The sequence below is a fragment of the Myotis davidii genome, unplaced genomic scaffold (genome assembly GCF_000327345.1).
Source record: "Myotis davidii unplaced genomic scaffold, ASM32734v1 scaffold107, whole genome shotgun sequence".
In the NCBI taxonomy this organism is placed as follows: Eukaryota; Metazoa; Chordata; class Mammalia; order Chiroptera; family Vespertilionidae; genus Myotis; species Myotis davidii.
The window spans coordinates 2,891,792-2,904,736 of NW_006383012.1; the positions used below are offsets into that span (position 1 = coordinate 2,891,792).

A 12,945-nucleotide genomic window follows, 5' to 3' on the forward strand; every position below is an offset into this window, starting at 1 on the left:
AGAGAAACATGCAAATTGGTATCACTCTGCTATGCCCACCAACCAATCAGAGAGACTCTGCAAATTAACCGCTAATTGTCCCTCCAACCATTCGACCGGTTGCTGTGATGTGCACTGACCATTAGGGGGCAGACCCTCTGATCGGTAGGTTAGCTTGCTGCTTGGGTCTGGCCAGGGACTGGGATCTGGACACACCCTGGAGCCCTCCTGCGGTCCCTCCCTGGCCCCATTGTGCACTGGTGGGGTCCCCCGGCCTGGCCTGCACCCTCTCGCAATCCAGGACCCCTTGGGGGATGTCAGAGAGCCAGTTTTGGCCCAGTCCTAGCAGGCCTGGCCGAGGGATCCCACCGATGCACGAATCCATGCTCTAGGCCTCTAGTTCTATATGTGTTATTATATAAAGTTGTGTATTATTTTCTTTTACCTGTGTGATTTATTTCTCTAAATAGGTTTTAGTCTTATTAATAGCAGAAATTCTTTTGTAATACTTAAACATCTAGCACTGTGGTTACCTGGTAGAAGGCTGAGCGCCGCTCATAATGGGATTATGTGCTTAATAAATACTTACTTGATAGGTGCAAATTCCTTCAGAAATTTTACCATATGGAGAAGCAGTGTATTATATAATATTAGAAAGTATAACCATCTTCTGAATTTAATATTCCTAAAAGGAACCATTAAGTTATGAAGTAACTGCTCAGTCTGTGCCAGGCATTATGTTAATCTTAATAATATAGAGATGGGTACTTCAGATTTCCTATAAGTAAATAAATTTGCTGTTTCTTGTAAAATCTGAAAACCTGACTATATTCGTTCCATATTTCTGCAAGGAACAATTAGCTAAAATTGAGTAGTGACTGTCGCTCTCCACGAGGCATCACAAAACACACCAACTAGTCTCTGTCATTTCTTTCCTGTAAGACCTTTTTATAGTTCTAATTCTTATGTTTTCATTTTTTTACAGAGCCTTTTGTCAAGTCTTGTGAAACTGAATAGTTTGACCTTAGCTAGAAATTGCTTCCAGTTATATCCAGTTGGTGGTCCATCTCAGTTTTCCACCATTTATTCCCTCAACATGGAACACAATCGGATCAATAAAATTCCATTCGGAATTTTCTCCAGAGCAAAAGTATTAAGTAAGCTGAATATGAAGGTAAGCGTCTGTTTGTAATAGGGAAAAAAGCTACATGACTAGCACGTCTACTAATATTTGTTTTCTCTATCAATGTAGGGAATGGGTATTTGCTTCTTGTTGATGGGGTCTAAACTGATAAGGATATTTCAGAGCAATTTGTATTAGATAACAAATATCTTAGGACCATGCATACCCTTAGCAGTATGTCCTAAAGAAGTACCTCTCAAATGTTCATAAAAGTATAATTGTAGGCATATTTATTGTAGAGCTTTCTACTTATTTGGTACCAGCTTATTATAATATTATTTGATTTCATTTTTTAAAAGTATTATAGGCATACCTCATTTTATTGCACTTTGCTTCATTACACTTTTCAGATACTGTGTTTTTTGACAAATTGAAAGTTTGTGGCAACCCTGCATTAAGCAAGTCTGTCCATGCCATTTTTCCAACAGCATTTGCTTACTTCATGTCTTTGTGTCACATTTTGGTAATTCTCGCAATATTTCAGACTTTTAAATTATATTTGTTATGGTAATCTGTGATGAGTAATCTTTGTTGTTACTGTTGTCATTGTTTTGGGGTGCCACAAATCGCACTCATAAGACAGCAAACTTAATTGATAAATGTTGTGTGTGTGTTCTGACTGCTCCACTGACCTGTCATTTCCTCATCTCTTTCCCACTCCCTATTTCCTAAGACACAACAATATTGAAATTAGGCCATTTAATAACCCTACAGCGGCCTCTAACTGTTCAGCAGAAATGAAGAGTTGCATGTCTCTCACTTTAAAATGAAAAGCTAGAAATGAATAAACCTAGTGAGGAAGGCATGTTGAAAGCTGAGATAAGCTGTAAGTTAGGCTTCTTGTGCCAGTTGAGTTGTGACTACAAAGGAAAAGTTCTTGAAGGAAATTAAAGGTGCTACTCCAGTGAAAACACGAATGTTAAGAAAACAAAACAGCCTTATTGCTGAAGTGGAGAAAGTTTCAGTGGTCTGGATAGAAGATCAAACCACCCACAACATTCCCTTAAGCTTAAAGCCAGATTCAGAGCAAGACCCTAACTCTTCAATTCTTTTTTTTTAAAATATATTTTATTGATTTTTTACAGAGAGGAAGGGAGAGGTATAGAGAGTTAGAAACATTGATGAGAGAGGAACGTTGATCAGCTGCCTCCTTCACACTCCCTACTGGGGATGTGCCCACAACCAAGGTACATGCCCTTGGCTGGAATCGAACCTGGGACCTTTCAGTCCGCAGGCCGACGCTCTATCCCTGAGCCAAAGTGGTTAGGGCAGCTCTTCAATTCTTTGAAGGCTGAGAGAGGTAGTAGGGAGGCTGCAGAAATCTATATAATAAAGGCCTAAGCAACCATTACGGCCGAATGACCAGAACGACCTGTCGCTGTGATGCGCACTGAGCACCAGGGGGCAGACGATCAATGCAGGGTCTGCCTCCTGGGGTCAGTGTGCTCCCACAGGGGGAGCGCCGCTCAGCCAGAAGCCGGGCTCACAGCTGGCGAGTGCAGCGGTGGTGATGGGAGCCTCTCCTGCCTCCTTGGCAGTGTTAAGGAGCAGTGAGCTGATGGGTAAGGAGCAGCGAGCAGGCAGGCGGTAAGGAGTAAGGGCTCCTAGACTGCGAGAGGGCACAGGCTGAGCTGAGGACCCCCCCCCCACACACACACACACACTACCTGCCTCAGTGCATGAATTCTGTGCACTAGGCCTCTAGTCCTTTATGAAAGGAAGAGTTCATTGATGTGCAGACTTCATTGCTCTTATTTAAAGATATTGCCACAGCCACACCAAGCTTCAGCAGCCATCACCTTTACAATCAGCATTTAGCTAAGACCCTCTACCAGCAAAAAGACTATATCACTTGCTGAAGACCCAAATTTTGCTTAGCATTTTTTAGTAGTATTTTTAAATTAAGGTATGTACATTGTTTTATAGACATAGTGCTATTGCACACTTAATAGACTACAGTATAGTGTAAACATAATTTTGTTGTACACTAGGAAACAAAAAAGATACATGTGACTCACTAAAGCGTTACTTACTTTATTGTGGTCTGGAAACAAACCCTCAATATCTCTCAGGTATGTCTCTGTATCTTTAATAGAATACTATGAAGCCATTAAAAATAATACTCTAGTTTAATAGTAAATACCAGTTGAAGTATTCTCAATTTATTAAGTACAAAAAGTTAAAGCATGCAGGACTTTCCACACATATTTTTAAAAGCTGTTTTTAATGTGCTTAATTATATATGAAATAGTTATAGATTTATATACATGTATATATTAGCCAGTGTAGATAACAAATACAGTGTTTATCTTTGAATATCAGAATTATTTATGGGCATCTTTAGTTTCTTTTTGCTTATCTATATTCTCTACAGTGAATGAGTTTTACATTTGTAATAAGGAAAAAAGTTTATTACAAAAGGAGGAAAGAAATGAAAAATGATTTGTTCAGTGATCTAATTTGTAGTGAACAAACTTTAGGGCCAGAGGAGATCAATAAATTGGCCACATAATTAATTCATGGCTGAGGTAGGAATTCAGGGAACCTATATTTCAAGCTTCAGTTACAGTGTTCTTTCTGTTGTGTCATAATACATCCTTTTGTCTTTGATGAACCATTTCAACATAAATGTGGTTCTTTCAACTACAGTCTCAATTCTGTCTATACTTGTTCATAAATATATGTATTTTTTATGATAATTCTTTGGAAGTATATAATAAATGAACTAGTGGAAATTCAAAATCATCTTACAGTCTTAAGCAGGTGTAAGTTATTGTTATCCAGTCTGGTTATATGAGAGTTAGCAGTGGTAATGGCTTTAATCTGATGTTCAGTTTGTTCAGTTTGTAATAAGAGGTTTAGAACACAACAGTCCAGGTAGGTGTTCATTAGTTTTTGCATTTGATTCTACATTTTTATGTATATGACATTAATATGTTAGCTTGGGAAAGCCTGTTTTCTGTGAAATAATAAAACTTTGCATAGAGCTTTGTCCTAATTTTCCTTCAAAATTATAACATGTGTAGCAAAAGTTTTTCTTGAAAGAAGTCAAATAAAACCTGACATTTTCTTGCTTATATTAGCACAGTAGTAAGTTTTTTAAATGAAAATGTTTTATCATTCTATTAACTATCAGTAGTTTGGGCATCAATAGGTCATAAGTTTAAATGTTATAATTAATAGGTAATAAGTTAAAATATTAAAAGAAAAACTTGGTTTTCAAATGAATGTTTACTACTTGGGATTTCTCTTATGGATAGTTTTATGTAAAATAATCATTGTATATTGCAAAAAATATTTTTTAAAATACAGATGAACAAAAAGGACATAAAATGATTCACCAATGAGAGGTAGGATCTCTGGTAACATATTGGCATACATATATCATTGATACCCAACTGGGACAGGGTAGAGAGAGCGGACTGATGGTCTGTTCTCAATACCAATCCCCCCAACACACGACAGTGTGGTAAGAGTTGTTATTGATAAAAATGTGTTTCATAAATGAATATGAGGAAGCAGAAAAAAATAGTGAATCATTGACATATATTTCACTTATTTTCTGTGTATAGCTACATCTAATTTTTAAAATTAGCATCATACTATTTCATCACTTGTTTTTAATTCAGTGATAAATATTTTTTGTCATCTTTTCTTTTGGACTTTTAAAGTAAAATTGTGGATACTTAATTAATATTTAATGATTTAATTTGCTGTCTTATTAAGACTTTTTCCCTCTTGTACTTTATTGCTCAGCATTTCTAGAATTGCTGAGGTTATCTGGTTTCCTTGTAGGCCCTAATTAGATGTTTATTCTTTCGTTGTGTTCATGAGCATCCACATTTTATTCAGTGATTTCTGTACATTATTGTAAAATGGGGAAAACATCATATTTATCACTGGGACCGTTGAAATCTTGTATTGGTTTATATGGCATATTTTTTTCTATATCCAATACAGATAATCACATAGGGAACAAACTTCCAATTTTACCTCAAAACAAAAACCTAACTACTGTATGAAAAAGTTTGAAGGCTTAGAGTTTTTGTTGCTTTTTATTCTTTCTTTATTTGTTATCGAGAAAAGGGAATAAGTTTTCTGCTTAAGAATTCTCTTTCCATCAGGTAGTATATATGGAACTTTGTTTTTATGGTTATACTTTAGATGCTTCTTTTTGTCTTTGTTAGGACAATCAGTTGACATCACTTCCTTTGGATTTTGGAACTTGGACCAGTATGGTAGAATTGAATTTAGCCACTAATCAGCTCACAAAGATCCCTGAGGATGTGTCTGGTCTTGTTTCTCTTGAGGTGTGTATAAAAGAGCATTTAGAACTCATTAGATCCTTCTACAGTTATCTCACTTATAAAGTTTCCAATTAAAATAAGCAATTTCTATTTGAGTGAAGATCATAATTAGAAATGTTAGACTCTCTTAAACATACAACCCCATTAGGATGATGAAGTGTTGACTTAATCTGGGTCAATGCTTCTGAATGACTCTTGCCCACTGAAAGTTGGTAGGAAAGTATCTTTGAAATAAAAGTTTTCTAAGAATTAGCATTTTAAAAGCATTTTTTACAACATTTCCCCCCTTAATTGTTTAAGAACTCTGCACCATTGTCTATCAAAATAATTATGGATTCCTCAGACTGGCATTTAGAACCCTTTATGCAATTCTGGCCTACTTTTCCATTCTAATTACCCACCTACTCTTTTATTTACTATTTAAATAGATTATTTTCTTTGTTGGAAATATCTGATATGCTATATGTGTTTTCCTATGGTCGCGACCCACCATAGGAAAAAAATAGTGAATCATTGACATATATTTCACTTATTGTCAATGGTAGGTTGAGAACTGCTGAAGTATGGTATAATGGTTAAAAGCATGAGCTTTGAAGCCAAACAGATCTGAGTACAATTTCACTTTTATCTCTCTGTATTTATGGATTTAAATTTCCCAAGTGTCGGTTTCCTCACCTATGAAATGGGGATAATATGTAGTATTTTTCTTGTAAGGTTGTAGTTGATGCATTCAGTATAGTGCCCTGCAAATAGTAAACTCAGTAAATGATAATTGCTATTATGATTATTTTCTTGGTCTAATTGTATATGTTTATTTTATTGTGGATAGTATAACTTTGAAGAAAATACGTTTGCATAAAAAATCAACCAGAACCTTATGTAGATTTTTCCTTTTAGTTTCCTTTTCACTATCCCCATACCCAGTATTGTTTCCCCACATCCCTATTGTAACTTCTCTGAGAACAAGGACTACCTTCTTCAACCTTTTCCCCCCTCTTCAGTATATTGCTGGATATCTTGCAATGTAAATAAGTATACCACAAATAATAACTGTGGTGGATAGATATAAGTAGTTTAGAAGTCAGTTGTTACCTTCCTTAAATGATGGGTTGTAAGAGGTTTGAATTAATAACTGGTTTCCTATTAAACATTTGTAACTTATTTAGTAGCAAAGTACCATTAACTATATGAATCTTGCTGTAAGTAATTGTATATTTTTAAGTTAATAATTATATACATTTTCAATTTAAAGTTAAATTCTTTTGCTTACATTAGTTTAGACTTAATCAAATAAAATCTATTTTTCAAATAACTACGGTGATTTTTTTTAGAATAGTAAGTTAAGTATTTTCTGTGATTTACTTGAACATTGTTCTTAATACTCAGTGTTTAGAAAATTAGCATTGCTTAATAAATTTTAGGCCACACAGTGGTAATGTATAATTCCATTTTATGAGTTGCCAAATGCTATCAATAATTTCTCCCTAGGTTCTGATATTATCAAACAATCTTCTAAAGAAGCTTCCCCATGGTCTTGGAAACCTTAGGAAGTTAAGAGAGCTGGATCTAGAGGAGAACAAATTGGAATCCTTGCCAAATGAAATTGCTTATCTTAAGGATTTACAGGTAAAACATTACTATAATGATTTTATAGTTACATGATTAAAGCTTTTGGATATATTCCAAATTGCTCATTTTTCTTAAGAATTTGATCTACTTCTTGGACCAGATAAATTTTCCTATTATAGCTTTAGAGCTGAGTTTTATGTTCATTTAACGTGTTTGCTTTTGTCTTCCTAACAAATGATATTTTTTGAAAGAAAAACATTAATTCTTGTCCTGTCCGATCTAATTTCTCTATTTGTTTATGCTATTGGTTTAGTAGATGTATAGTTCTAAATTTACATCAGTTGTTGGAAATATACATGTAACCATCTTTTCTTACATTGATCTTTCAGAAATTAGTCTTGACAAACAACCAGTTGACCACTCTTCCCAGGGGCATTGGTCACCTTACCAATCTCACACATCTAGGCCTTGGAGAGAATCTACTTACTCATCTTCCTGAGGAAATTGGTATGAAACCTTTGGATGCTTGACTCTGTACTAATAATTTGCTCTTTTAAGTAGTATTTCAGATAATTATGACAAATCTATTTTTGTCAACTGAGGTTCCAGCAGGCTTAAGGTGTTTTTGTTTTTTAATAAAGCACCAGTAGCTGGTTGGTTGGTTGGTTGGTTTTGGTTAGTTTTCTTCATAGGAGTAATATTGTGTTTGAGAAAGTTTTAGCATACTTATGTTCTAATAGATATAACCTTAATTTCAAAATTACACAGGCTTGCTTTAAACTTGTAATGTCTATGCCAAAAGAACATTTCCTTATGAGGCTTTAGAATTAATAATAATATTTGATATTAATATTTGAGAATACTTTAGAATTTTCTAAGTTTTTTAAATATCTGTTAACATAACCATCTTGAATTTGAGGCAGTGCAAGTTGTAATCCCATTTTATGAAGAGAGTTGATTGAGGTCACAAAGTAGTTTTTAAATTAGTAATTTCATATATTATCTCTCCCATCTATATCATGCTGTTCCATAGGCACTATAGATTAGTGGTGAAGAATTGTTTTGAAGTAAAATAGACAACTCAAAATTTGGCTTTATGGCTTTGGATAAGGTAGGGGAACCCTAAGTCTCAAGTTTTCTGCTTGTAAAATAAGGATAATAATAGTAACTTCTCATAGCATTCTCTGAATATTAAATAAACTATTAAGTGTAAACAAATCTATTACTCGGTAGCCATTATTTTTATTCTTCTACATACCACTATCTAATATCACAAATTTTGAAGCTGAAAAATTGGCAGCACATGAGGCAACTTTACACCTTTATTTCTAGTGTATTTATGCAGCTGGCCTCATGCAGTTGCTTTAAACATTTGCCTAGAAAGTATGAGTATCCCAAGTCTAAGAAAAAAATTAAAAATATTATATAAATTGATTTTTGGCTTACTTTTAAATATGTGATGCCTGACTGGTGTGGTTCAGTGGTGGAGCATCAGCCTATGAACCAGGAGATCACAGTTTCATTCCCCTTCCGGGCACATGCCTAGGTTGCTGGCTCAGTCCCCAGTAAGGGGACATGTAGGAGGCAGCCGATCAGTGATTCTCTCTAATCATTGGTCTCCCTCCCTCTCTCTCCCCACCCTCCCTCTTTTTCTCTCCCTCTCCCTCTTTTCCTCTCCCTTCCTCTCTGAAATTAATAAAAATATTTAAAAAAATATGTGATGCCTTAGTGAAAGATTTATACAAACTAACAAATACTTTTCCACATGAGAAATTAATACGAGAGATTGGCACATTGTCTACAACAGAAAATGATTACAGGCATTGACTATACAATAGACTTATCTCTGGAGTTCAAAACAAAACAAAACACAAAAACCTCTCCAACCTTGAAAACCAGCCAAAAAGGAAGGTTCTAATTTAACTGATATGGACAGTGTGACCTGGATATTGGCGTTTTCCACATTTCCCCAGTTGATTTGAACATGTAGTAAAGCTTGAGACTCACAGTTGTAGAGAGTTTTAAAATGAGGAGAAGAAAGTAAGGAAATAGGTATTTCAGTACATGTAATGCTCAGGACAGCATCATGCCATTGAATTTATTTTAGCAGTAACTAATTTTTAAAAAAATAGTAATTGATTTGATTTTTTTCTTTTTTTAAACAGGTACACTGGAGAACCTAGAAGAACTGTATTTGAATGACAACCCCAACCTGCATAGCCTTCCCTTTGAGCTGGCTCTTTGCAGCAAGCTTTCAATCATGAGTATTGAGAACTGTCCACTCAGTCACCTTCCACCTCAGATTGTTGCTGGGGGTCCTTCTTTCATCATTCAGTTCTTAAAGATGCAGGGTCCATATCGTGCCATGGTCTGATACAAATCTGCTGGTCCCACACACTGTTCACAAATAGACTGCCATTAACGTTTCATATCTATATCTGTGTCTATTTATGTAGATATTGATATATTTGGCAGATTTATAAAGTCTGCATTATGTGTTTCTGCTAATAGAGGAATCATAGCCATTTAGATTTTTTTAAAAATTCTGTACAAAAGGCTTATATAAGTTTTCTTTGCTGAACTTGATGGATGTTTTCCTATTGTGTAATATGCCAGTTTGCTCAAGACATTTGTAAACAAATTATGAATTTATTAAATTTAAGGGGCAGAGGTAGTACAGTTAGATATACTTTCTCTTAGCAAAAATAATGGGCAAATAATTTTGTTGCAACTTTTCATACATATTTTCCCCTTACCAGTTGTCAGATCTTTATAATATTATAGGCCCTGATGGTAGAATTTTTTCTTTAACTTATTTTGAAATTTGAGATTTAAATTTTATATATTGTTTACAGTCAGAGTAAATCACTGGATTTTTTGTTGTTACTGTTTTGATTTGCTCTGTTTTAATCAGTCAAATCTAGAGTTTATATCCTCTGCAAAGAATTTGCATCAGCTGGTTTAAATATAAAAGATACTTACTTTTTTGAAACAACTGGCAAAGTGAAAAGATAGTCAAAATTCTAGAATTCCTGTAATTGTGATTCTCAGATCAATTGTGAAGCAAAATATTTGAATTGAGTCTTTCGGTTGTGGGGGAGGAGGGTATTGAGACTTTTTCTAGTATAAATATCTTTTCTTAAGTTTGGGGGAACAGAAACTTGTAGTGCAAAGGAGTTTTCATTCCTGAAACTTGCAGGTCCACAAAAAATAAGAAAAATTCGGCAAAAAAATATACACACACACACATACTATATATGTATATACAATGCTATATAGATATGTATTTATTATATCATAAACTACAGTAGGTAACTTTAAGAATTTCTCCCTAGCCTTGTACAATGAAAATGAATGTTTTTCTTTGAACACTGCAATATATGTATGTTTCAAGGTTATTTAACAGTGTACTATGGTTTTATATCTTGACTTGCCTTGTACATCTTTCAGTTCTGGAATATCTGTGTCTAAGCACAATATCTTCACACTGTGCTCTATTGCTGCTGAACTAAATGCACTTTTCCCCACATGTGGGGCACTGGCTTCACACAATTCAGTTCAGTACCATTGATTTTAATATTATCTTTCCTTTCCTGGTAGTTGTTAATATAGTTATGGAGTAGAGGCATATTGCATAGAAGCCATTGGTAGTTCAGTGGGAGTTATGTAAGATGTGCCTGTGCTCTTTGATGTGTTTTCTTTGCTTTACTGCTTTTAGTCTGGCAGTGTTGTAAATGCGTGCCCCTTATACAGTACTTTTACTTTTGATAGTGTCAGTCTAAGTCAGTTTAATTTTTGAAGAGACAGAGTAAGTGCATTCTAGGTATCATTCTAAAAAACACATCCTATATAAAGAATAACTATATGTGTAATTACATATTGCTGCTTGGATTTCTTTTTTTATTTCCAGTTAGATGGGCATTGTGTTTTAAAGAAAACCATTTTTGAAATAAGGCCATGATATTATGATATAAATTTGGAGTGTTGTTTTGCTTTTCCTGGTGCTCAAAATCAGGACTAAGTTTGAGGTGGAACCTATATTCGTAATTGGCAAATTTTTAAGGAGCAACTAAGAAATGGAAGGCAGGTGAAGATATAAAACCCTAGAATGCTTCAATGTGCTGTAAAACTATTGTAGATGTCACTGGATTTTACCAAGTAATATCCTTTCTTCTTTTCCCCCCATCTACTGTGGCTTTTCAATTAAAATTTTGTTTATAAAAGGAATTTGTTTATTACAGCTCTACCTAGAGCTTGTGTGTATGTGTGGTTTTTAAAAATTTTATATCCGGGGTGCTTATGTATTTTGATGGTGGAACTTGAACTTTAAAGGGAGTAGCATCCTAATGTCTTTATTTGGAGGTGGGGGTGGGGTGGGGGAAGGGGGAGGTATTATTTCTTTACAAGGAAAATAGATACTGTTTTTTAAGCATTTTGGTTACCCTACCTTCATTTACTAGTATATTGGTCCATAACAAATACAGAATGATCAAACTCTTACATGTACTAGTAGAAGTGATGTTATAGACAAATCATATATAGCTGAGGAGTTATAAAATTTTTTAAGAAGCATAAAACATATGTTTTGGGTATGGCTTCCACATTGTAAGAGCCCATGAATTTCATTACTTCTAACAAAAAACTAACGTGGACTCTAATTGGGCTATCCTTGTGAAATCAAAATATTTAATATTTAAATAGAATGTAAGGGATATTGTTGACTATGTGTGAGCTAATACTTTTCCTGTATATCCAAAATTTTTCTTTTAAAGAAAGGATTTAGTCTTTTCATGAGGCTCAGTAAATTAAAAAAAAAAGTCATAGAATGTTACATTGCTCTAAACTTTGCTTTTTGTTGATATGCAGGGTGGGGCAAAAGTAGGTTTACAGTTTGTATGGAAGATAATACAATAATTAGTAAATAATAATACTAGAATAAAGTGTTTCATGTACTCACAGCTATAAACCTACTTTTGCCCCATCCTGTATAGTAGCAAAACAGCAACTGTCAAACAGTCTTTTTGTGGTAGTTTAATACTTTTAAAATTCCAAATGATTATTTCATACAGAAAGAAGAGGGAGATGCTAACTAATTTAGAAACTTGATAGATACAAATGAAAGCAGTAGAAAATAAAAACTCTTGGAGAAAAAACACAAAAATTTATTTGTACTTATATTAAAAGGTGGGTGATGCCATTGGAATGAGTTCTAAAAATGTGATTACATATTTCTAATTTATCAAGTCTGAATCATTAAAAATGGACAAGCTGTTATACATCACAATTTAGTCTTTCTGTGATAACATTTTTTATAACTTTTACTTTTCATCTCAGTTATTGCTAAGCCATGTGTACTGAATCCAGATTTCAGCTTGCAGCATTTGTAATTGTTCATCAATAAGAATGGGTAGTGGTTTAAGTATATTAAATGGGACACTTTGAAATGGAAAGAGGGTGCTACCAATCATTATATTGGGCCAACAGCTGTACATCAGAACTGTCTCTGGAAAATCAGGATATACGGTTACTCTTGCATGATTAAGATTAGATGAAAGCAAATGTCACAATCCAAAAATAAGCAGAAGAGTAAATTCCTGAAATTTTCAAATTTAAAATGAATAACTTGTAAGGAAAGGTTTCCTTCTGCCTATACTAGAGGATAAGGTAGTATACCAAATATCTAAAACTTTTTTCTTGCTTTATTCTGGTTATTTTAGCCATAGAGAGCCAGTTGGGGCAATTGGAAATGTTACAATATTTTAAGAATTTGAATCTGCAGAGTTGTGACATTGATTTGGAATACTCTTAGATTAATAAAGTATTATGAGAATGTTTAATAAAATAGATATCAATACTTTGTTATTGAATAGAATGTCTTCTAAACGTGTTAACACTAAGGAAACATTT

General features: G+C 34.1%; 1 protein-coding gene across 2 annotated transcripts in view; it reads left to right on the forward strand.

The window, feature by feature from the left end:
* SHOC2 (SHOC2 leucine-rich repeat scaffold protein) overlaps positions 1-11,284 on the forward strand; it is a 51,299-nt gene extending 40,015 nt beyond the window's left edge. For both annotated transcript variants that reach the window (XM_006778708.2, XM_006778707.2), the window contains exons 5-9: positions 965-1,153; positions 5,350-5,472; positions 6,958-7,095; positions 7,428-7,545; positions 9,204-11,284. In XM_006778708.2, coding sequence (XP_006778771.1) covers positions 965-1,153; positions 5,350-5,472; positions 6,958-7,095; positions 7,428-7,545; positions 9,204-9,412 — 777 coding nt within the window. In that variant the 3' untranslated portion in view covers positions 9,413-11,284. The remainder of the gene's footprint in view (positions 1-964; positions 1,154-5,349; positions 5,473-6,957; positions 7,096-7,427; positions 7,546-9,203) is intronic.
* The last annotated feature ends 1,661 nt before the right edge of the window (positions 11,285-12,945 follow it).